Below are 24,772 nucleotides of genomic sequence, written 5' to 3'. Positions count from 1 at the left end.
ATTCACACCACCGACCCAATTCACACCACCACCCAGATTCACACCACCACCCAGATTCATCACCACCACCCAGATTCAACCCACCCAATTCCACCAACCACCCGATTCACACCAACCACCCATATTCACACCCCAAACCAACCACCCAGATCACCCCGACCAGATTCACACCCCACCCAGATTCACACCACCACCCGTTCAAACACCACCACCCAGATTCACACCCCACCACCACAGATTCACAACACCACCCAGATTCACACCACCACCCAGTCAACCCCCCAGATTCCACCCCCACCCAGATTCACACCACCACCCAGATTCACACCACCACCCAGATTCACACCCCACCCACCCAGATTCACACCACCACCCAGATTCACACCACCACCCAGATTCACACCCCCACCCAGATTCACACCACCACCCAGATTCACACCACCACCCAGATTCACACCCCACCCAGATTCACACCCACCCAGATTCACACCACCACCCAGATTCACACCCCACCACCCAGATTCACACCACCCAGATTCACACCCCCACCACACCCAGATTCACACCACCACCCAGATTCACACACCACCCAGATTCACACCACCCAGATTCACCCACCACAGATTCACACCACCACCCAGATTCACACCACCACCCAGATTCACACCACCACCCAGATTCACACCACCACCCAGATTCACACCCCACCCAGATTCACACCACCACCCAGATTCACACCACCACAGATTCACACCACCACCACCCAGATTCACACCACCACCCAGATTCACCCACCACCACCCAGATTCACACCACCACCAGATTCACACCACCACCCAGATTCACACCACACCCAGATTCACACACCACCCAGATTCACACCACACCCAGATTCACACCACCACCCAGATTCACCACCACCCAGATTCACCACCACCAGATTCACACCACCCCAGATTCACACCACCACCCAGACCACCACCCAGATTCACACCACCACCCAGATTCACACCACCACCCAGATTCACACCACCACCCAGATTCACACCACCACCCAGATTCACACCACACCCAGATTCACACCACCACCCAGATTCACACCACCACCCAGATTCACACCACCACCCAGATTCACACCACCACCCAGATTCACACCACCACCCAGATTCACACCACCACCCAGATTCACACCACCACCAGATTCACACCACCACCCAGATTCACACCACCACCCAGATTCACACCACCACCCAGATTCACACACCACCCAGATTCACACCCACCCAGATTCACACCACCACCCAGATTCACACCACCACCCAGATTCACACCACCACCCAGATTCACACCACCACCCAGATTCACACCACACCCAGATTCACACCCCACCACCCAGATTCACACCACCACCCAGATTCACACCACCACCCAGATTCACACACCCACACACCCAGATTCACACCACCCAGATTCACACCACCACCCAGATTCACACCACCACCAGATTCACACCACCACCAGATTCCACCACCCAGATTCACACCACCCCCAGATTCACACCACCACCCAGATTCACACCACCAGATTCACACCACCACCCAGATTCACACCACCCCAGATTCACACCCCACCCAGATTCACACCACCACCCAGATTCAACCACCACCCAGATTCACACCACCACCCAGATTCACACCACCACCCAGATTCACACCACCACCCAGATTCACCACCACCCAGATTCACACCACCACCCAGATTCACACCACCACCCAGATTCACACCCACCACCACCACCCAGATTCACACCACCACCAGATTCACACCACCACCCAGATTCACACCACCACCCAGATTCACACCACCACCCAGATTCACACCACCACCACCCAGATTCCCCACCACCCAGTCACACACCCAGATTCACACCACCACCCAGATTCACACCACCACCCAGATTCACACCACCACCCAGATTCACACCACCCAGATTCACACCACCACCCAGATTCACACCACCACCCAGATTCACACCACCACCCAGATTCACACCACCACCCAGATTCCACCACCACCCAGATCACACCACCACCCAGATTCACACCACCACCCAGATTACACACCACCCAGATTCACACCACCACCCAGATTCACACCCACCCAGATTCACACCACCACCCAGATTCACACACCACCCAGATTCACACCACCACCCAGATTCACCACCACCCAGATTCACACCACCACCAGATTCACACCACCACCCAGATTCAGCCCACCACCCAGATTCACACCACCACCCAGATTCAACACACCACCACCCAGATTCACACGACCCTACACCACCCAGATTCACACCACCACCCAGATTCAACACCACCACCCAGATTCACCCCACCACCCAGATTCACACAACACCACCAGATTCACACCCTACCACCACCCAGATTCATCACCACCACCCAGATCACAACACCACCACCCAGATTCACACCACCACCCAGATTCAACCCACCACCCAGAGTTCACACCACCGATCCAGAGTCACACCCTAACACACCCAGATTCACACCACCACCCAGATTCAAAACCACCCACCCATATTCACACGCACCACCACAGAGTCAACACCCCTACCACCTCACGATTCACACCACCACCCAGATTCATCACCACCCAGATTCACACCACCACCCAGATTCACAACCACCACCCAGATTCACAATCCACCACCCCCAGATTCACACCCTACCACCCAATTCAACACCACCACCCAGATTCAATCACCACCCACCCAGATGCACACCACCACCCAGATTCACACGCACCACCCAGAGTCAGAACACCACCACCCAGAGTCACACCACCACCCAGATTCCACAACCCTACCACCACCCAGATTCACACCACCACCCAGATTCAACACCACCACCCAGATTCCACACCACCACCCAGGAATGTCACAACCACCACCCAGATTCACACCACCCAGATTCACACCACCACCCAGATTCACACCCACCACCCAGATTCACACCACCACCCAGATTCACACCACCACCCAGATTCACACCACCACCCAGATTCACACCACCACCCAGATTCACACCACCACCCAGATTCACACCACCACCCAGATTCACACCACCACCCAGATTCACACCACCACCCAGATTCACACCACCACCCAGATTCACACCACCCACCCAGATTCACACCACCCCCCAGATTCACACCACCACCCAGATTCACACCACCACCCAGATTCACACCACCACCCAGATTCACACCCCCACCCAGATTCACACCCACCACCCAGATTCACACCACCACCCAGATTCACACCACCACCCAGATTCACACCACCACCCAGATTCACACCACCACCAGATTCACACCACACCCAGATTCACACCACCACCAGATTCACACCACCACCCAGATTCACACCACCACCCAGATTCACACCACCACCCAGATTCACACCACCACCCAGATTCACACCACCACCCAGATTCACACCACCACCCAGATTCACACCACCACCCAGATTCACACCCCCACCACCACCCAGATTCACACCACCACCCAGATTCACACCCCCACCACCACCCTACCACCACCCAGATTCACACCACCACCCAGATTCACACCACCACCCAGATTCACACCACCACCCAGATTCACACCACCACCCAGATTCACACCACCACCCAGATTCACACCACCACCCAGATTCACACCCCCACCACCCAGATTCACACCACCACCCAGATTCACACCACCACCCAGATTCACACCACCACCCAGATTCACACCACCACCCAGATTCACACCACCACCCAGATTCACACCACCACCCAGATTCACACCACCACCCAGATTCACACCACCACCCAGATTCACACCACCACCCAGATTCACACCCCACCACCACCCAGATTCACACCACCACCCAGATTCACACCACCACCCAGATTCACACCACCACCCAGATTCACACCCCCACCACCACCCAGATTCACACCACCACCCAGATTCACACCCCACCACCACCCAGATTCACACCACCACCCAGATTCACACCCCCACCACCACCCAGATTCACACCACCACCCAGATTCACACCACCACCCAGATTCACACCACCACCCAGATTCACACCACCACCCAGATTCACACCACCACCCAGATTCACACACCACCCAGATTCACACCACCACCCAGATTTCACACCACCACCCAGATTCACACCACCACCAGATTCACACCACCACCCAGATTCACACCACCACCCAGATTCACACCACCACCCAGATTCACACCACACCCGATTCACACCACCCCAGATCACACCCCACCCAGATTCACACCACCACCCAGATTCACACCACCACCCAGATTCACACCACCACCCAGATTCACACCACCACCCAGATTCACACCACCACCCGATTCACACCACCACCCAGATTCACACCACCACCCAGATTCACACCCCCACCCAGATTCACACCACCACCCAGATTCACACCACCACCCAGATTCACCACCCCCACCACCACCCAGATTCACAACCACCAGATCCACCACCACCAGATTCACACACCACCCAGATTCACACCACCACCCAGATTCACACCACCACCCAGATTCACCACCACCACCCAGATTCACACCACCACCCAGATTCACACCACCACCCAGATTCACACCACCACCCAGATTCACACCACCACCCAGATTCACACCCACCACCCAGATTCACACCACCACCCAGATTCACACCACCACCCAGATTCACACCACCACCCAGATTCACACCACCACCCAGATTCACACCACCACCCAGATTCACACCACCACCCAGATTCACACCACCACCCAGATTCACACCACCACCCAGATTCACACCACCACCCAGATTCACACCACCACCCAGATTCACACCACCACCCAGATTCACACCACCACCCAGATTCACACCACCACCCAGATTCACACCACCACCCAGATTCACACCACCACCCAGATTCACACCCCTACCACCCAGATTCACACCACCACCCAGATTCACACCACCACCCAGATTCACACCACCACCCAGATTCACACCCACCACCCAGATTCACACCACCACCCAGATTCACACCACCACCCAGATTCACACCCCACCACCCCAGATTCACACCACCCACCCAGATTCACACCACCACCCAGATTCACAACCACCACCAGATTCACACACCACCCAGATTCACACCACCACCCAGATTCACACCACCACCCAGATTCACACCACCACCCAGATTCACACCACCACCAGATTCCACCACCACCCAGATTCACACCACCACCCAGATTCACAACCACCACCCAGATTCACCACCACCACCCAGATTCACACCACCACCCAGATTCACACCACCACCCAGATTCACACCACCACCCAGATTCACACCACACCCAGATTCACACCACCACCCAGATTCACACCACCACCCGATTCACACCACCACCCAGATTCACACCACCACCCAGATTCACACCACCACCCAGATTCACACCACCACCCAGATTCACACCACCACCCAGATTCACCACCCACCACCCAGATTCACACCACCCACCCAGATCACACCACCACCCAGATTTCACACCACCACCCAGATTCACACCACCACCCAGATTCACACCACCACCACAGATCACACCACCACCCAGATTCACACCACCACCCAGATTCACACCACCACCCAGATTCACACCCACCACCACCCAGATTCACACCACCACCCAGATTCACACCACCACCCAGATTCACACCACCACCCAGATTCACACCACACACCCAGATTCACACCACCACCCAGATTCACACCACCACCCAGATTCACACACCACCCACCCAGATTCACACCACCACCCAGATTCACACCACCACCCAGATTCACACCACCACCCAGATTCACACCACCACCCAGATTCCACCACCACCAGATCACATATCCCACCAACCACCCACCACCAGATTCACCCCCACCACCACCCAGATTCACACCACCACCCAGATTCACACCCCCACCACCACCCAGATTCACACCACCACCCAGATTCACACCACCACCCAGATTCACCCCCCACCACCACCCAGATTCACACCACCACCCAGATTCACACCCACCACCACCAGATTCACACCACCACCCAGATTCACACCACCACCCAGATTCACACCACCACCCAGATTCACACCACCACCCAGATTCACACCACCACCCAGATTCACACCACCACCCAGATTCACACCACCACCCAGATTCACACCACCACCCAGATTCACACACCACCCAGATTCACACCACCACCCAGATTCACACCCCACCACCACCAGATTCACACCACCACCCAGATTCACACCCACCACCACCCAGATTCACACCACCACCCAGATTCACACCACCACCCAGATTCACACCACCACCCAGATTCACACCACCACCCAGATTCACACCACCACCAGATTCACACCACCACCCAGATTCACACCACCACCCAGATTCACACCACCCAGATTCACACCACCACCCAGATTCACACACCACCCAGATTCACACCACCACCCAGATTCACCACCACCCAGATTCACACCACCACCCAGATTCACACCACCACCCAGATTCACACACCACCCAGATTCACACCACCACCCAGATTCACACCACCACCCAGATTCACCACCACCCAGATTCACACCACCACCCAGATTCACACCACCACCCAGATTCACACCACCACCCAGATTCACACCACCACCCAGATTCACACCACCACCCAGATTCACACCACCACCCAGATTCACACCACCACCCAGATTCACACCACCACCCAGATTCACACCACCACCCAGATTCACACCACCACCCAGATTCACCACACACCCAGATTCACACCACCACCCAGATTCACACCACCACCCAGATTCACACCACCACCCAGATTCACACCACCACCCAGATTCACACCACCACCCAGAATTCACACCACCACCCAGATTCACACCACCACCCAGATTCACACCACCACCCAGATTCACACCACCACCCAGATTCACACCACCACCCAGATTCACACCACCACCCAGATTCACACCCCACCACCACCCAGATTCACACCACCACCCAGATTCACACCACCACCCAGATTCACACCACCACCCAGATTCACACCACCACCCAGATTCACACCACCACCCAGATTCACACCACCACCCAGATTCACACCACCACCCAGATTCACACCACCACCCAGATTCACACCACCACCCAGATTCACACCACCACCCAGATTCACACCACCAACCCAGATTCACACCACCACCCAGATTCACACCACCACCCAGATTCACACCACCACCCAGATTCACACCACCACCCAGATTCACACCACCACCCAGATTCACACCACCACCCAGATTCACACCACCACCCTAGATTCACACCACCACCCAGATTCACACCACCACCCAGATTCCACCACCACCCAGATTCACACCACCACTCCAGATTCACACCACCACCCAGATTCACACCACCACCCAGATTCACACCACCACCCAGATTCACACCACCACCCAGATTCACACCACCACCCAGATTCACACCACCACCAGATTCAACCACCACCCAGATTCACACCACACCCAGATTCACACCACCACCCAGATTCACACCACCACCCAGATTCACACCACCACCCAGATTCACACCACACCCAGATTCACACCACCACCCAGATTCACACCACCACCCAGATTCACACCACCACCCAGATTCACACCACCACCCAGATTCACACCACCACCCAGATTCACTACCACCACCAGATTCACACCACCACCCAGATTCACCCACCACCCAGATTCACACCACCACCCGATTCACACCACCACCCAGATTCACACCACACCCAGATTCAACACCACCACCCAGATTCACACCACCACCAGATTCACACCACCACCCAGATTCACACCACACCCAGATTCACACCACCACCCAGATTCACACCACCACCCAGATTCACACCACCACCCAGATTCACACCACCACCCAGATTCACACCACCACCCAGATTCACACCACCACCCAGATTCACACCACCACCCAGATTCACACCACCACCCAGATTCACACCACCACCCAGATTCACACCCCCACCCCGACCCAGACTCACACCACCACCCAGATTCACACCACCACCCAGATTCACACCACCACCCAGATTCACACCACCACCCAGATTCACACCACCACCCAGATTCACACCACCACCAGATTCACACCACCACCCAGATTCACACCACCACCCAGATTCACACCACCACCCAGATTCACACCACCACCCAGATTCACACCACCACCCAGATTCACACCACCACCCAGATTCACACCACCACCCAGATTCACACCCCTACCACCACCCAGATTCACACCACCCAGATTCAATGAGTTGCCACGATTCATGACCACAATTCGAGAATAAATTAGTTTGTCCCAACTGTATTGTCTGTCTTCTATATTGTCTTAGCCTGTTGATTATGTTGGTCTAAAAGGGCATTAGCATGTCATCCTGCAGGAGATTGACAAAGGGCTGTAAGACAATCATTATTACAAATTCCATTCACTGATAGATGAAGGCCGCCCGTGACATGTCATTCATGGGGGTTGTTTGAACATACTTCACCACGATGGTCAATGTGGGATAATGGAAGGGGTGCCAAAGGCTGAATCGATATCACTCCTCACCAGTGCTCCAGATACGATTTGGGCTTTTGAGAATGTTGACATGATGTGAGTAAAGCACATGTAAAGCAACCTCATCCTGTCCAACTGCTAAGCCACAATCACCCGCCAAGCCTCCCAATCTGTCTACCGTTTGGAGCTGAGTAGAGTTGAGCCTGGATTGAGCTTTCATGGGTGACCACCAAGCACAAGAATGGGTGTTGTAGACCTTGTGGTTAGTGTAGCAAAATACTTTGACGTGTGGCACTTCCCCCTACCTTCACCAACCTGCACGGGCCAGTATGGTGAAATATGGTCAAATAACCCTCTGGCTGTAAGACATGGGGAGGCCCTCGGGCAGCTGTGGATTGACACACGGGCAATGCGCGCGTGCACAACGCAGCATTGCCGCGGTAGGCAGAGGCGGCACCTGGGTTGCTTGTCATTGCTGGCGGCAGGTATTTCCAAGCAGGCGGCTCTCCGGAGAACGTCATCCAGCTGCTGTCGGAGAACTACACGGCGGTGGCACAGACGGTCAACCTCCTGGCGGAGTGGCTCATGCAGACAGGTAGTCACCACTGGGTCACGCACTCCAGACCGCCCTGGGCTACCGCCGTGCACTGCCGTCACTCCACCCTGCCCCACCAACGCTAACCACCACAACCCAGCCTCATCCTCTCTCGAGTACTGATGAAGTAAAACAGTTTTAATTTGGAGAAGATCTCTGGACTATTTATTTGATGTGTGGCCTTTGCCAAAAAACCCTGCAGGAGTGGAACCCGGTCAGGTGCAGGAGATGGTGGAGAACCACCTGAAGACGATCCTCATCAAGCACTTTGACCCACGGAAGGCCGACTCGATCTTCACAGAAGAGGGAGAGGTATGTGCACTGCAGTTTCGTGTTTAACGCAGGAAACCCGCACTGACTTTTCAGCACGATATTCACGCTGCTGTCTGTGCAGCGTGTTAAATATTAGGTGTGTAACAGATCGTATTTAGAGCAGTATTTCAGGACTGGACTTGTATGCGATGCCTTTTACCATTCGCACGACTTTCCGCTGGCTCTTTGTTTAGTGTGGTTGTTGTCTGTTGTCAGACACCGGCCTGGCTGGAGCAGATGATCGCTCACGCCACTTGGAGAGACCTCTTCTACAAGCTCGCCGAGAGCCACCCCGACTGCCTCATGCTGAACTTCACCGTCAAGGTGCCCAGCCACACGTCCACCCACCTACCCCAGCCACACACCCACACACAGCTACTTCACACTCCGCTTCCCCGGAAGAGGAGATGGCCTTGTGTTGAGCAGCTGCGGTTGTGTGGCCAGGTGCTGGTTGTAGTTATGGTGATCGATGGTTCTGAGGGTAGACCGTAAAATGCATGCAGTGCAATACAGTTTATGCGTGTGGTGTGTGGTGTGTGAGCAGCTGATATCCGACGCGGGACACCAGGGCGAGATCACAAGCGTGTCGACAGCCTGCCAGCAGCTCGAAGTGTTCTCTCGCGTTCTGCGCACATCCTTGGCCACGCTGCTGGATGGAGGAGAGGACAGCTTGGACAAACACCTGCCCGAGTTTGCTGTAAATACCTCCCCTCTGTGTGCATGCGTGCGGTAGTGCAACGGTTGGCGTGATGCACTACGAACCAGACGACCCGGGTTCGATTCCTGCTCACGGCCAACACCAGTGACGATTATCTGAACCGGTGTTGGGCCTCCCCTAGGTCGACTCGGCCTTAAATGAGTGCCTGGTGCGTTGTGTAAACATCGCCACTGGGGAGACAAATGCGGTCGGGCTTCGTGTACCGTTCTGGCCTTCATAGGTGCTCGCTAACAGCACTTGCCCCAACAGTCTGTTAAAGGTCTTACGGGGGATCTTTGTTTGTGCATGAACGCGTACGTACGTGTGCGTGTGTACCGACAGAAAATGGTGTGCCACGGGGAGCACACGTACCTGTATGCGCAGTGCATCATGAGCGTGCTGTCGCGCGAGGAGCAGGGCGGCTCGGCGGTGCGTCGGATCGCGCAGGAGGTGCAGAAGTACGCCCAGGACCGGTGAGCACGGCCGCGGTGGTGGCATGAGCGGCGGAGCTCGACAGAGACACCGTTGGGTTTCCGGGTCGTTCTCGCTCTTGGCCGGCGTTAGCGATCTGGATGGATAACTCTGCCGAGACTCCGGCAGTTGCCGAGACTCCGGCAGTTGCCGAGTTGCCGAGTGTCGCCAGAGGTGGCCGAGTGGATCGGAGGTCAGATCGGTGGAGATGGCACGGCTGAGATGCCGGGTTTGAACTCAGGTTCTCAACCCCCTGTGATTAAACTGGGTTCACAGTTACATTGTGATTGTTATTCATTACAAATGACACAGTTATAGCTGAAATTGACCCCAAGTCTGGCTGTTGTTCTTCTGATTTCATGAAGGTAAGCAACTAGTGTTGACTCACTAAAACCAGTTCAACAGCCAGACCTGGAGTCAATCACAATTGTAATTTGTAATTAAATACAAAGTGTAAATGCGACAATAATTTCGCCTAACAAAGCTGCTATAAATGTATTGGACTTCCTGGCCTGGAGAGTTCCGATTGGATTCTTCTTGCCATGACTGCGTGATGTGGGGGTCACAATCGGAGGGTAAAAAGCCAATCGATGGTGTTGCTGGTTGTGTGGTGGATGCTCACCAGGGGTCACGACGTGAGCCAGATCACGCTGGCGCTGGGCAGCGCGGCGTCGTACCCGCGTGCGTGCCAGGCGCTGGGAGCCATGCTCTCCAAGGGCGCTCTCAATCCGGCCGACATCACCGTCCTCTACAAGATGTTCACCAGCTTGGACCCGCCTCCTGTCGAGCTGGTACCACTTGCATGAAAGACAAAGATCTCCCATATTGCCTTTAACAGACTGTGGGGGCAAGTGCCGTTAGCGAGCGCCTATTAAGGCCAGCACGGCACACAAGGGAGTGGGTGGCCACCACGACGCGCCGCTTTTGTCTCCCTAGTGGCGATGTTTACACATCGGACCAGGTACTCATTTGAGGCTGAATCAACCTCGAGGAGAACCAGGACTGGTTCAAATAATCATTGTCACTGGTGTTGGCCGCGAGCTGGAATCGAGCTCAGGTCGTCGGGTTTTGTAGCGCAGCGCACCCCAAGCGCGACACTACTTGTCCCTACACACGCAACAAATACATTCACACGTACACATACACACACCTCCCCATATTTACACACAGACACCAGCACATACCTTTTATAGGTTTTGCCACCACCCGGTAATTTCTGTGGACTATTATGGAAGCTGAGAGGCACCTTAAAAATATGGACATTTGGCAATTTAGAATAATTGTGTATCATTTTTATAGCCCACGTTGTGAATCAAGGATCTGGATGGACTCTCTCGCATGTTTCTGGGCATCAAACGCAATTGAGTGCAGTCATCAGAGACTGGTGGAGGGTGGGCGGAGAACTTTTATCGTCTAACCGAATTTATTTTAAAAAATCCCACCTTTTATTCCAATTGCTCTCGGTATCGTCTTGCGGTGAGACACGTTTGTTGGAACTCTCGCAGAGCACCGCGTCGCACTCCATGTTGGAGAAACAGTTCTTAGGAGGAGATATCGTAGAACTTGCCTCCTGGGATTCTCTCATGTGACCTTCTCATTCCGCATGCTAGGGGTCAGCTTTGCCCCACACACCTTGCTGCAGAGAAATTTTGAACGACAGTCAAACTGAGATTTTATTTAACTCTCGGAGAAGGAATTTTCCAAATTAAGCAAAAACCTAAATTGAATGTGGTCACGGATTTTTGTGCAGTCATTGGTTACCAAGCTAACACCATCGACTCGTTACACTTGAAAACCCAGTTTAATCGCAACTCAATCTGCGCAAATCCATGGGTCTCCGTGAGTCTGCGGGTCTCTATGCGAATCATGCCAATCATACACCTCGGACTCCAGTTTAACGATAGTTGAGCAGCTCAAACTCGGATTCAAACTCAAGTTATCAGCGGAGTCGGTTCAGCGTCTTTGACCCCTCTGGGCCCCCCAGCGACCGCGTGCCACGTGGTCTGAGTGGGGGCCAGTGCTCGAGGCGTTGTGACTGAGCACGACTTCACCGGTGGGCGTGCAGGTGCGCGTGCCGGCCTTCATGGACCTCTTCATGCAGGCCCTCTTCAAGCCAGGGGCCAAAGTGAACCCCGACCACAAGCACAAGTACATCTATATCCTCGCGTATGCCGCCAGTGTCATCGAGAGCTGGAAGAAGGTCTGCGTCGCCCGCACCGCGCACGCGCACAGAAACGCTACTCGCTGGGCATGTGACTAGGATTGCCCTTAATTACAATTTTATATGCCACGATGTCGAATTATCACTATATAAGATTCCCAAAAGTTGTACAGTAATTGTATTTAGAATTTTTATCTTGGTGGGCTTGTGTGCTGGTGGGAGTGGCGTACACGGATAGCGGTCGTATTGAAATGTGTTGTGCAGGAGGTGGTGGTGTTGGTATTGGGGTGCGGTGGCCGTGGTGTATACTGATAGTGCGTTGCTGGTGGTGGTGGTAATACTGCGCGCGCTGTGCCGACGTCGATGCGCGTGCTGCAGAACAAGCGCGTGAACATAAACAAAGACGAGCTGAAGTCAACCTCCAAGGCCATCGAGACGATGCACACGCTCTGCTGCAACGAGAACAAGGGCGCCTCGGAGCTGGTGGCCGAGTTGGCCACCCTGTACCAGTGCATACGGTGAGACGCTGTGCGTGTGCCTCCACTGGGCTTGGGGGTAACAATACACGGAGCAAACGGTGGTTTCTAGACAGCAGAAGGGACGATTGTCACAATTAGATTGGTCCTTCCATTATGCGTTGCATGTCACGTGCAGTACGGTGTTGTCGAGAAGTCACCTTTTGCATGGATTATTAATCCCATTACCTGTTTATAGCCTCCACACACACACTCATAATTTACAGCAGACAAATAACTGGGGTGCGTCAATGTGTGGTGATCTCAGGGTGTGGAGTGGTAGTGTCGTGAATACAATTTAGGATCGGTTCAGAGCGCACTGCCTCTGCATCGGGCCCCTCGGTCCACGGCGACCCTTGACCCCGCGCATGACTGCGGTGCGGCGTGCGTGCGGCGTGCCCCCAGGTTCCCCGTGGTGGCTATGGGCGTGCTGCACTGGGTGGACTGGACAGTGAGCGAGGCCAGCTACTTCAAGCTGCAGACCGACCACACGCCCCTGCACCTGGCCCTGCTGGACGAGGTCGGCCCTCCTCCCGGCCCATGATCCCTTGCGCCGCGCGTGCCGGGACAATCTCGATATTCACAAATGCTTCGTGGGAGACACAAGGACGGCCTTCCTGAAACCACCATGACGTTTGGTAGCTTTACCCCCAATGCCTTATACGTGCACCTCCCCTTGCGTCCGTGCGTGCACGCAGATCAGCACGTGCCACCAGCTCATGCACCCGCTGGTGCTGCTACTGCTGGTGAAGCTGTTTGAGACGGAGCACTCGCAGCTTGACGTCATGGAGCAGGTGAACGCCGCAACGCAGTCCGAGCGCCCCCCAAGCGCACCGCGGGACTTGAACCGTAGTTCAAGCTCAAACTCAATGGGGCAGCTCTCTCCTGCGCCTTTAGTTTTCTCCTTCCTGGCTTTCTTCCAACTTATGGGGTCTTCTTTCCCCGGTCCCTTTTCTCCATTCCTTTCATGTCCATGTCCAATCCACAGTCCTTCACAGGCTGGCCCCTTTAACTTTGAGCCACATCTTTCATGGCCTCATTCTCTGCACCGGTGCTTCCAATCTCGTCAAGAGCAAATGTGTTGCCTTCTTTTTTAAGCCCTTATGTTAAGCCACTGCCAGACGTGGGCCTCCCCACACCATGTGAATCTTATGTAACCATACCTTGCTGCACTGGCTAGTGTGAGTTGGTCTCGGCAGGGAGCATAGATGAGAACAGAGGTACAGTACAATAGATGTTGCACCACTGCTCTTTGCTGCCCTAATCCCCATTGCCAATGACACCTGCCGCGCATGGCTGTAGCTCACTCAAAGACTATCCAGTTTCAACCCTGCTTAGCTTCAAAGATCTGGCAATTGGGCACATTCCACATCAGAGGTGGTTATGCAATAGCCTAGGTTAAGCTCTGCAGTTCCATTGCTTACATTTTGCAACATAGTTGCATGGTACCGAGCTAGTAAACTCAAGCATTGCTCATGTCGGTGTAATAAACGATAGTCAGGGAATGCGGGCCTGAAAGTCTCCTATTAACTTGGCGACCAGTTCCTGGGAAGCCCAGCAGATGATCTAGGCGAGGAAAGGTGCCTGCTCGGCCTATTAAAAAATTATACATCGAGGCACCGTAGAGATTATGGTGAACTAATGCTAATAATGGTGTGTGCCTGTGCAGCTGGAGCTGAAGAAGACGCTGCTGGACCGCATGGTGCACCTGCTGAGCCGCGGCTACGTGCTGCCCGTCGTGGCCTACATGCGCAAATGCCTGGAGCGGCAGGACACGGACATCTCGCTCATACGGCACTTCGTCACCGAGGCGAGGCCCAGCTTGGCCTCGTGCCCAACAACTACCGGCAATATGGGGTCGAGAGGGCCTCGCGGTGACCACAAGTGGCCGAGCACGCTAAAATTATAAAGTGTTGCTATACCATTGAACCTCATTTGCCAGTAACAAAATGATAATTGGTTTTTTACCCTTTTATCTGGCAACAAAACTGACACCTTTTTTACAAGGAGTCATGTTTGCATTGACCACAATACCTGCAGTCGGAATGCAAACAAAAAACACAACTCTGATGATGTATGCACTGTCCTTGAAATTGGACACATGGTGTTGGACCAGATGACGTCATCTGGTCCAACACTATGTGAGACTAGGCTCCAAAGAAAGCTGTCTCGGGTGTGGACCAATCAATTTCAAAGACCGTGCATACATTATCAGAGTTGTGTTTTTGTTTGCATTCCGACTGCAGATATTGTGGTCAATGCAAACATGACTCTTTGTAAAAAAGGTGTCAGTTTTGTTGCCAGATAAAAGGGTAAAAAAACAATTATCAAGTGTTGCTATGTTGACAATATTCCTTTCTAGTACCCGTTTAGGGTGGCCGAGATGCTTGCAGTGATGGAGAAAGATCGTTTGTGTGCTGGTTTGAAGTGGTGGGCCTCGTGTGGCTGTTCCCTTCCGCTGGTGCGGACTAATGCTGAGTGCGATGACAATCCTCTGTTCCCGTGCCTCCAATCCACCGCGTGCGCTTTTTTCTGAGCGGTCGCGCCTTGTGTTGCCCATGTGCGGCGCGTCAATGCACTTTACCGTGTTAATGTGTCGACCGCGGTGTGACTTGTGTTAAAAGCGCTGGCCGTGTTAACGCGGAACCCCACGGCGTGTCGACGCGTCAGGTGTTGGACATGATCGCGCCCCCGTACACGGCCGACTTCGTGCAGCTCTTCCTGCCCATCCTGGAGAGCGACAGCATCGCGGGGACCATCAAACCCGAGGGCGAGAGCGACGCTGTCGCGGAGTTCATAGGTCAGCAGACACCACCGCCACCTCGCGTGGGAAGCCTTCGGGGTTACGTCCTTTAATTATTGCTGAGTGATCTCACAGACAAAACACCCGTCCGCAAACAATTTGAGAAGCGAAAAAACGAAAACGCTGGAAGTGCAGCAGCCTTTCAGACATTTGCGTCACAGCCAGACTTACAAACGATTAACGAGATTGACAGCCGCAATTAGGGGATGGTGGGAGGGGGGAAAAGGGGTTTGGGGGAGAGGTATGGGGTCGACTGGGGTACATTATACCTTTCCAACAAGAATTGCCGCCAATTATTTTGTTCAGAACAGAAAAATATATAAATATATATTTTAACCCCAACAAAGCTATATTTTTTTTGCTGCATTTAAAACCATTGCAATCATGATTTTTTTTCTGCTTGCTGTCTTTTTTTTTTATGCCAGCCCATTGTAAAGCAAACTTCGTCGGCAACTGAGTGGACTGACGGAAGGACGGAGGGCGGTGTGGAAGTGCCGGTCCGTAGTGTTGTCACGGCACCACGGGCTCCCACCCTGCTGGGAATTGCCACGGACAAGACGGGCGCCGATCTTCGATGCCGACGCCACCCGAACGCCGTCCAACATCCTTCTCCGCCCCGCCGCATCAAGATCGCGGAGTTCACGCGACATTGTCCACTCGCTTAATTCTATTAAAAAATAAATATAAAAAAACGAATTGACAACAGCAGCCTCCACGACGAACCATGGAAAAAAAACGATCACAGCCCTCGCGAGCCTTCTGTTCAAGCCTCCCCCGCGAAACTCTCACACGCAGCCGCACCTGCAATGGTTGCGCTGGCGCCAGCGCAGCGTTTTATTGATTTACAGTGGACGTCCCAGAACACGATCCCTGTCCCGAGATCGTTAGTGTAGTTATGCTGCCACCCATGTAAAGCGCCCAACGTTACCTGTTTTTGTAAATAAAGCATACTTTCAAGGTATATATTGATCGATAGTTGCTATAGTTTGCTTCATCAGAATTATCTGGTCGAGAAAGAGTAATGCCTCCTTGTTGAAGACCACAATATTTCTGAAGAGTATGTTTTACACGGTGGTGAGCGTGGGTTTTTCAGTGAGTCTCCCCTTGCCCCGCGACATGAGCTAGTGTGAGCAGGCCCTGGGGGGGGGAGGGAGAGGGGGCTACTTTTCCTGGAGGGAGCGCTGCAGCACTTCCTGTAGGGTGGAATCGTCGTCCGCCTGGTAATCCTGCACACGTGCAAAACACACTCGTCAGAAATCGCAATTCTTTTTTTACATTTTTCCAAAATGTATCCAAATTATAAAAAAAAATTGAATTTGAGTACTTCAAGTAAGAGTTTGGCCGGCTAGCATCATGGTTCTCAAATCACTACAAGTAAAATAAAATGTTTGCTCCAAAACATTTCAAGAAGTTGCAGAACTAGTGAATGAAGACACAGCCTTGAGGCCCAGTGAGGCTTTCCTGGGTAACAAGGGGGGGGGGGGCATTGCCCATACCCACTTCCTGTAAGCTGAAGTCTCATTCTTTTGTTTTTTTTTTCCTCCTTTTTTCCCAATCGTGCTATTGGCACCAGATTTTTGGCAGAGCCGTACAACCCCCGCCACCCCCCTTTGTGTTTAGAGTGGCTCATGGACGCAGATATCACAGTGACTTCCCAGTTCCCTTCAATACACCTCTGGACAACAGGCAGCAGAGGGCAGCAATTCCCCACTGGTTCTGTCATGCAATTGTCAACCTGTGGATTTTACTTCTCAGAGCTGGGAATTAGCCAAATTTCATTCAGAACCAATATGGTTTTTGCGTGCAATAATTGGAGATCGGACTGAGAAATCAATTCTTTACGCTTGAGAACCCGGTTTAATAACACTCGATTTACATGAGGCCGAGTCTCTATTAGTTGCTGGTGACTGGGCTGAGACCACCAACTCACTCCACTTGAGGACCCGGTGTGATCACAGGCGGCTTAAACCTGGATTTAAACTCAGGATCTCGGCAGTCCTCCTGGCTTGGCCGCTCCGCCCTCGGAGCTGCCCAGCCAGCCCTGACCCGGTGAAGTGTTGATCTGTACCGCGGGGGCTGGGAAAGTAAAGCTGCGGGGTACGCGGAATGAGACTCACCACGTAGGTGTCGTAGGAGAAGCGGTGCCTGTGCGTGAGGTGCTGGATGAAGTTTGAGCTGCAGTAGTTGGGGTCGCCCCATGGCATTGATGCGCACACTGGACACACCTTGGGTACGCACACACCACAGACACCACACACACCACACCACGTGTCACCTTGGCAGAGAGTTATGCCCAGCTGTTTGCCGCAAGCCTTATTAGTGAGGTAGGGACGGTCATGCGTGTGCTGGCGTGTGCCACATTGGTGCAGTGGCGAGGCTTGGCACGTGTGTGTGCTGGTGTATACCGTGCTGGTGCGGTGAGGTTGGGTGTGTGCATGAGGTTGGGTGTCTGCGTGCTGCGTTGGGGCGTGTGCGTGAGGCTGCGTGTGTGCGTGAGGCTGCGTGAGGCTGCGTGTGTGCGTGAGGCTGCGTGTGTGCGTGAGGCTGCGTGTGTGCGTGAGGCTGCGCGAGGCTGCGCGAGGCTGCGTGTGTGCGTGAGGCTGCGTGTGTGCGTGAGGCTGCGTGTGTGCGTGAGGCTGCGTGAGGCTGCGTGAGGCTGCGTGTGTGCGTGAGGCTGCGTGTGTGCGTGAGGCTGCGTGAGGCTGCGTGTGTGCGTGAGGCTGCGTGTGTGCGTGAGGCTGCGTGTGTGCGTGAGGCTGCGTGTGTGCGTGAGGCTGCGTGTGTGCGTGAGGCTGCGCGAGGCTGCGTGTGTGCGTGAGGCTGCGTGTGTGCGTGAGGCTGCGTGAGGCTGCGTGTGTGCGTGAGGCTGCGTGTGTGCGTGAGGCTGCGTGTGTGCGTGAGGCTGCGTGAGGCTGCGTGTGTGCGTGAGGCTGCGTGTGTGCGTGAGGCTGCGTGAGGCTGCGTGTGTGCGTGAGGCTGCGTGTGCGTGAGGCTGCGTGTGTGCGTGAGGCTGCGTGAGGCTGCGCGAGGCTGCGTGTGTGCGTGAGGCTGCGTGTGTGCGTGAGGCTGCGTGTGTGCGTGAGGCTGCGTGAGGCTGCGTGTGTGCGTGAGGCTGCGTGAGGCTGCGTGAGGCTGCGTGTGTGCGTGAGGCTGCGTGTGTGCGTGAGGCTGCGTGTGTGCGTGAGGCTGCGTGTGTGCGTGTGTGCGTGCGTGCGTGCGTGCGTGTGTGCATGTTGGCACGTACCACGCGCGTGCGGTCCGAGTGGTGCCGCTCCATGCAGTGCCGCAGGAGGTCGTCCTGGTCGAGGTTGCGGGTGCCACAGTACGGGCACATGAACGTGAAACGGTTGGGGCCTAGGCTACAGTCGCACACACACACACAGATCCGCCGTGTAGCCATTACCACACCGTGGTGGGGCAATTGCTATTCGTGAACGCCTATGAAGGCCGGCACAGCGACACACAACGGGAAAGTGTTGCCATCACCATGCCCGGCTGCCTTTGTCTCCCCAATGGCGATATTTACACACCGCACAAGGAACTCATTTGAGGCCGAGTTGACCTAGGGAAGACCCAGAACCAACCTGACCACATCACACGATTAGCAGACAGCAAAGACAAAGGACCACTTTGTAGCCTACACAGGCTGATGGGCCAAGTGCTGTGGCCGAGCACGAGGCAGGCAGCATGCCCGGCCACCTTTGTCTCCCCACCCAGTGCTGAGGCTTATTCATTGCACCTGGTGCTAATTGGAAGGGTAAGTCAACCTCGGCGAGGCTCAGGACTGTTCAGATATCACTCGCCACTGATATTGGCTGTGGCCCAGGCACACAGATTGAGGCACGCAGGTCCCACAGGCAGACAAGACACGTACAGTGGTGTGGAGGCAAATGGGACATGCATATACACACTGGGGGTCAGAGACATGCTTTAAGACGTTCCCACATGGAAGTAACTTGGAGCTATGCTAAAGGCATATATGCATATACATATGGCAGTTCACCAGCACTACAATTAGCACGGTTGGCTACGTATGGTGCAAAAGAAGCTTGACGTACAGAGGTGCGTGGACCCAGGTTGACAAAAACACAGGCACGGGCATCACAAGCGCCAAATACTTGAGAGAAATGCACAGGCTTGCAGATGCACATACACCAAGGCTCACAGACACACCATCACACAGTAGTCAGGCCTCACAACCACATGGGACCATATGCACACAGACAACGCAGGCCCACATTTCCATAGACTCTCCGCATTTTGGTTTGCATTTGCCCAGGATGTGAACAAGAGTCTGATGGGTGCGTTCCACAGTTTGAGCTCGTCCTTCTAATATATACCTCTGAGGGGAGCGGCAGCGTCGGCCGTACCTGGCAGCAGTCGTGGTGGGCGTCTGGAATGCAATCTGCGCCTTCTGGGCTTGTGCACAGGTGGACGTGTGAGCTCGGAAGTCGGACACGCGCACCTGTAGGCGAGACGGACGATAACGTCGATCCTGATCGATGGCGCCAAAACCCGGGGGGGGGGGAGGGGGCACGTAATACGTCGTGAGCGGTCGGGAGGATCGGGACTGGTACGCACACAGACGCAAACTTCTCACGGGTAACAACGCGTTAAGCTTTCAGACGCAAACTTCTCACGGGTAACAACGCGTTAAGCTTTCAGACGCAGGTCTCTGAATGGAGGGTTCCGAGGGCACAGGTGTGGCCGTGCGAGATGCCAGAGGGCTTTGTGCCCTCGAGCGACGAGCACCACTGATTTGCGTTCTCATCTGGAATCGACTCCCCCGTGAGCACTGCATTCACCCACAGTTGTTTTGCGTGCCGCGGTTTTACTACGAGTTCTGGTTTTGGCCGTGCTCTGAGGAGCGTGAGCTGATGCGGTAGTCAGCTGGAAGTGGGACGTGGGGTGATGGGATGGGGGGCTCAGTTTTGCAAGGTTATGACGGGGGACCGGCCTGCGGCGCTCATCACAGATTCTGGCTTCAGGGCATTGCAGCAAAGATCCGCCTGCCCTCTTTATAATTCAGCTGTGCCACGTGGGAGCCAGAGTTAAAATGCTCGCAGCACCAAACTCGGACTGAACGCAACTTATTTTCAAATCGACACCAAGACTGGGTGCCTGTATTTTCCCCGTGCGCTGTGCATCGTGCCTGTATTTTACCCGTGCGCCGTGCATCGTGCCTGGCCTCGTCGCCCCCACGGGGGCGCGGGTGGTTAGGGGCCAGCGGAGCGGTACCTTTTCCGAGCAGGCCGAGCACGGCGCCAGCATCTCAGCCATGGTGCGTTCCACGGCCTCGTTGCGCCTCGCATCCCTGGCGGCCAGTGGGGAACGGCAGACGGCGCACTGGGGCTGCTGTGTGGACAGGCAGCGGTGCAGGCACGCCTCGCAGAACCTGCACGCAAGGCGGGACACAGCCACGGCACTGTTTACCACTACGGCACGAGCATCACCTGCCCCGGCTGGGGCTCCCGATTGCCACCACCTCCCTACTGCCTCGCCGGCCCAGCTGGGTCGGTGGGCGTCCTTTTGGGCGCGTTCCCTGCCACTCGGCCATTATTGTCATCCACTGGCTTGGACTGGGCACTCGGGGTGTAATTCAAGTAATTGTGGATATATTGGTTTAAGCTGCATATCTGCCAACATTTGAATATCCCTAGAATCCTGCAAACCAAAAATCTCCAGGGTGGATCTATAATCAGGTGGAGCGTGAATAGACGAGAGCGCGGCCTCATGGATTACGCCACCGATCATCGAGTCGATATCTTGACGAATCGGATTACACAATACAATTGCAAAAACATGGTCACCTCTGTTCCCACGTAGGCTCTGGCCGCCGGCAGGTGATGGGCGGGGCTTCGCGATGCCATTGGCATCATCAGCCACCGCCGTGCTGGGCGTGGCTTGTAGGGGGTTTCCCACCTTCAGGAGCCAGGATGTCTGGGTAGCCACTATTTACAAAGCTCCCCGAGTAATCGACCACCAACAACGCAGACGATCACAACTTTATGTCGATTGAACTAGGTCTCCACGTGGCAGAGCAGTTGCATCAAAACTGCTGTGCCAATGTTTTGCGGTTGTGCGGTACAGCTCTGTGAAGCGTTTCCCGGTTGTACCACGCGTTGCTCGGGCACGAGGTCCGACGTTTCGCTCCAAGAGCTGTGAGCTTCTTCAGGAACAGTGCACTACAGCACCAGATGCTATGTAGTTCAGGACCAGAAATAATTTAGTGCAGAAGGCAGCTGTACTAAAGTACACAGCTGTAAAATCCTCTGCCATGCAGATAGCGGGAAATCCACGTACACACCGTGCTTTTCAAACCAAACTGATCATGGGGAAATCCCCACGGTGATTAGGATCGGTGTACAAGACAGGCGAGTGTTGCAATTTCATGTTTTTGTTGTCCTTGTCCTCCTGTCTCCACAGATGACGCTGCCGACAGACAGCGTCATATCTTGTGCGCGCGACTCGTAACTGCAGTGATTAAACATCTCCTTCCAACGAAGAAAGTATCACCATTGGCGATGAGCAGTCCACTGCTGGATGAAGGCGTCCGCAAGGCTGCGCCAACTCTCATGGGCCTGCGATGCCACGATCCCAATCCCACCAACGCACAACAATCTCGTCGCTCCAACTCTGCAGTGGTACATCCTCCTGGGCGCGTTTTCCCTCCTTTGACTGCGACTCAGTCGATAGTCTCGAACACTGACCATCACCATCTCTTCACGCCCTCTGTCATTACATCGCAATAATGTCCCTGGTTGTTTTCTAATCCGCAAGTTCCTCTTTCTGTACCGAGTGTTTAGTTCCTCTTTCTGTTTGCCAGTCTACAGAACACTTTATTCACCAACATGCTGCACGGTCATTGCCAGACTCAATACGACTAGCGGCGGGGGGGGGGGGGTACTGCTTTGTGATTACAATCATCTCATCATAATCAATTAGATTTGTGGCATTGCATACGCGGATGATGAACCACTGCCACAAAATTACACCCAACGCGCTGAGATTCTGGAAAGCACCTTTAGTCAAAGCGTGCCCCTCTACACACTGACACACATATCGTGTACTGTGTTATAGACTGCATTAACCATGCTAAACCACAACCCACGTTCACACCTTGCACCGGTGTGTTAACTACACACACACCTGTGTGTGTTAACTTAACTACACACACCTGTGGATGCATACACCTGTACAGGTGCTCGCTAACGGTGCTTGCCCCCGCAACGGTCTGTTAAATGTTACATGGGGCATCTTTGCACCATATACACCTGTGTGTGTTAACTCCAACACCACCACCAACCACCAACACCACCAACAACACCACCACCACCAACAACACCACCACCAACCACCACCACCAACAACACCACCACCAACCAACACACACCACCAACCAACAAACACCACCAACACCGCCACCAACAACAACACCACCACCAACACCGCCACCAACACCACCACCACCAACACCACCAACAACACCACCACCAACACCACCACCAACAACACCGCCACCACCAACACCGCCACCACACCACCACCAACACCACCACCACCAACACCACCACCACCAACACCACCACCACCAACACCATCAACACCACCACCACCAACACCGCCACCACCAACACCACCACCACCAACACCACCAGCAACAACACCGCCACCACCAACACCGCCATCACACCACCACCAACACCACCACCACCACCAACACCACCAACACCAACACCACCACCACCACCACCGCCACCACCAACACCGCCACCACCAACACCGCCACCACCAACACCACCAACACCACCACCACCAACACCACCACCACCAACACCACCAACACCAACACCACCACCACCAACACCGCCACCAACAACACCGCCACCACCAACACCGCCACCACACCACCACCACCAACACCACCACCAACACCACCAACACCGCCACCAACAACACCGCCACCACCAACACCGCCACCACACCACCACCAACACCACCACCACCAACACCACCAACACCACCACCAACACCACCACCAACACCACCACCACCAACACCACCACCAACCAACACCACCACCAACACCACCACCAACACCACCACCACCAACACCACCACCAACCAACACCACCACCACCACCAACCCCGCAAGCCCTGACCCGGTTCCAACTTCCGCGCCCTGGTCCCGGCTTTCGCGGTGAGCGGCTGGTGAACAGGGGGGGGGGGTGACTGTGTAGGGGACTTGGCGTGCACCCAGAGGTCGCCGCTGCACTCACGTGTGCCCGCAGCCCGTGTCCCACGGCGCCGTGAACACCTCGAGGCAGATGGGGCAGATGAAGGCGCCCAGCGAGTCGCGCGGCCCCACGGCCGCCACGGGAGAGAAGGCCATGATGACGATGCCGCCACTGACGACATCACGAGGGGCGGGGTCAGAGGGAGGGGAGGGGCCGAGAAGGGGG

At 54.7% G+C, this 24,772-nt stretch overlaps 2 protein-coding genes across 2 annotated transcripts in view; one reads left to right on the top strand and one right to left on the bottom strand.

Annotated features, from left to right (window-relative positions):
• The window catches only part of NELFCD (negative elongation factor complex member C/D), a 21,050-nt gene extending 3,779 nt beyond the window's left edge, over nt 1–17,271 (top strand). The window contains exons 3-15 of the mRNA XM_061572032.1: nt 9,242–9,351; nt 9,554–9,663; nt 9,880–9,987; nt 10,208–10,360; nt 10,703–10,833; nt 11,457–11,622; nt 12,897–13,031; nt 13,371–13,510; nt 13,913–14,027; nt 14,206–14,301; nt 15,177–15,317; nt 16,178–16,307; nt 16,736–17,271. Coding sequence (XP_061428016.1) covers nt 9,242–9,351; nt 9,554–9,663; nt 9,880–9,987; nt 10,208–10,360; nt 10,703–10,833; nt 11,457–11,622; nt 12,897–13,031; nt 13,371–13,510; nt 13,913–14,027; nt 14,206–14,301; nt 15,177–15,317; nt 16,178–16,307; nt 16,736–16,767 — 1,567 coding nt within the window. The 3' untranslated portion in view covers nt 16,768–17,271. The remainder of the gene's footprint in view (nt 1–9,241; nt 9,352–9,553; nt 9,664–9,879; nt 9,988–10,207; nt 10,361–10,702; nt 10,834–11,456; nt 11,623–12,896; nt 13,032–13,370; nt 13,511–13,912; nt 14,028–14,205; nt 14,302–15,176; nt 15,318–16,177; nt 16,308–16,735) is intronic.
• LOC133354881 (E3 ubiquitin-protein ligase RNF166-like) lies at nt 16,335–24,772 on the bottom strand. The gene is made up of 7 exons (XM_061572033.1): nt 24,590–24,772; nt 21,549–21,705; nt 20,651–20,775; nt 19,555–19,669; nt 18,428–18,535; nt 17,475–17,536; nt 16,335–16,977 (listed from the first exon to the last, which is right to left on the bottom strand). Exons 1-7 carry the CDS (start codon nt 24,700–24,702, stop codon nt 16,950–16,952), a joined length of 708 nt encoding a protein of 235 aa, XP_061428017.1. The 5' UTR covers nt 24,703–24,772; the 3' UTR covers nt 16,335–16,949.

Source organism: Lethenteron reissneri, chromosome 49 (assembly GCF_015708825.2).
Source record: "Lethenteron reissneri isolate LAM-NWPU_2019-01 chromosome 49, ASM1570882v1, whole genome shotgun sequence".
In the NCBI taxonomy this organism is placed as follows: Eukaryota; Metazoa; Chordata; class Hyperoartia; order Petromyzontiformes; family Petromyzontidae; genus Lethenteron; species Lethenteron reissneri.
The sequence above is the reverse complement of the archived record's forward strand: the minus strand, read 5'-3'. Positions and strand labels throughout refer to the sequence as shown.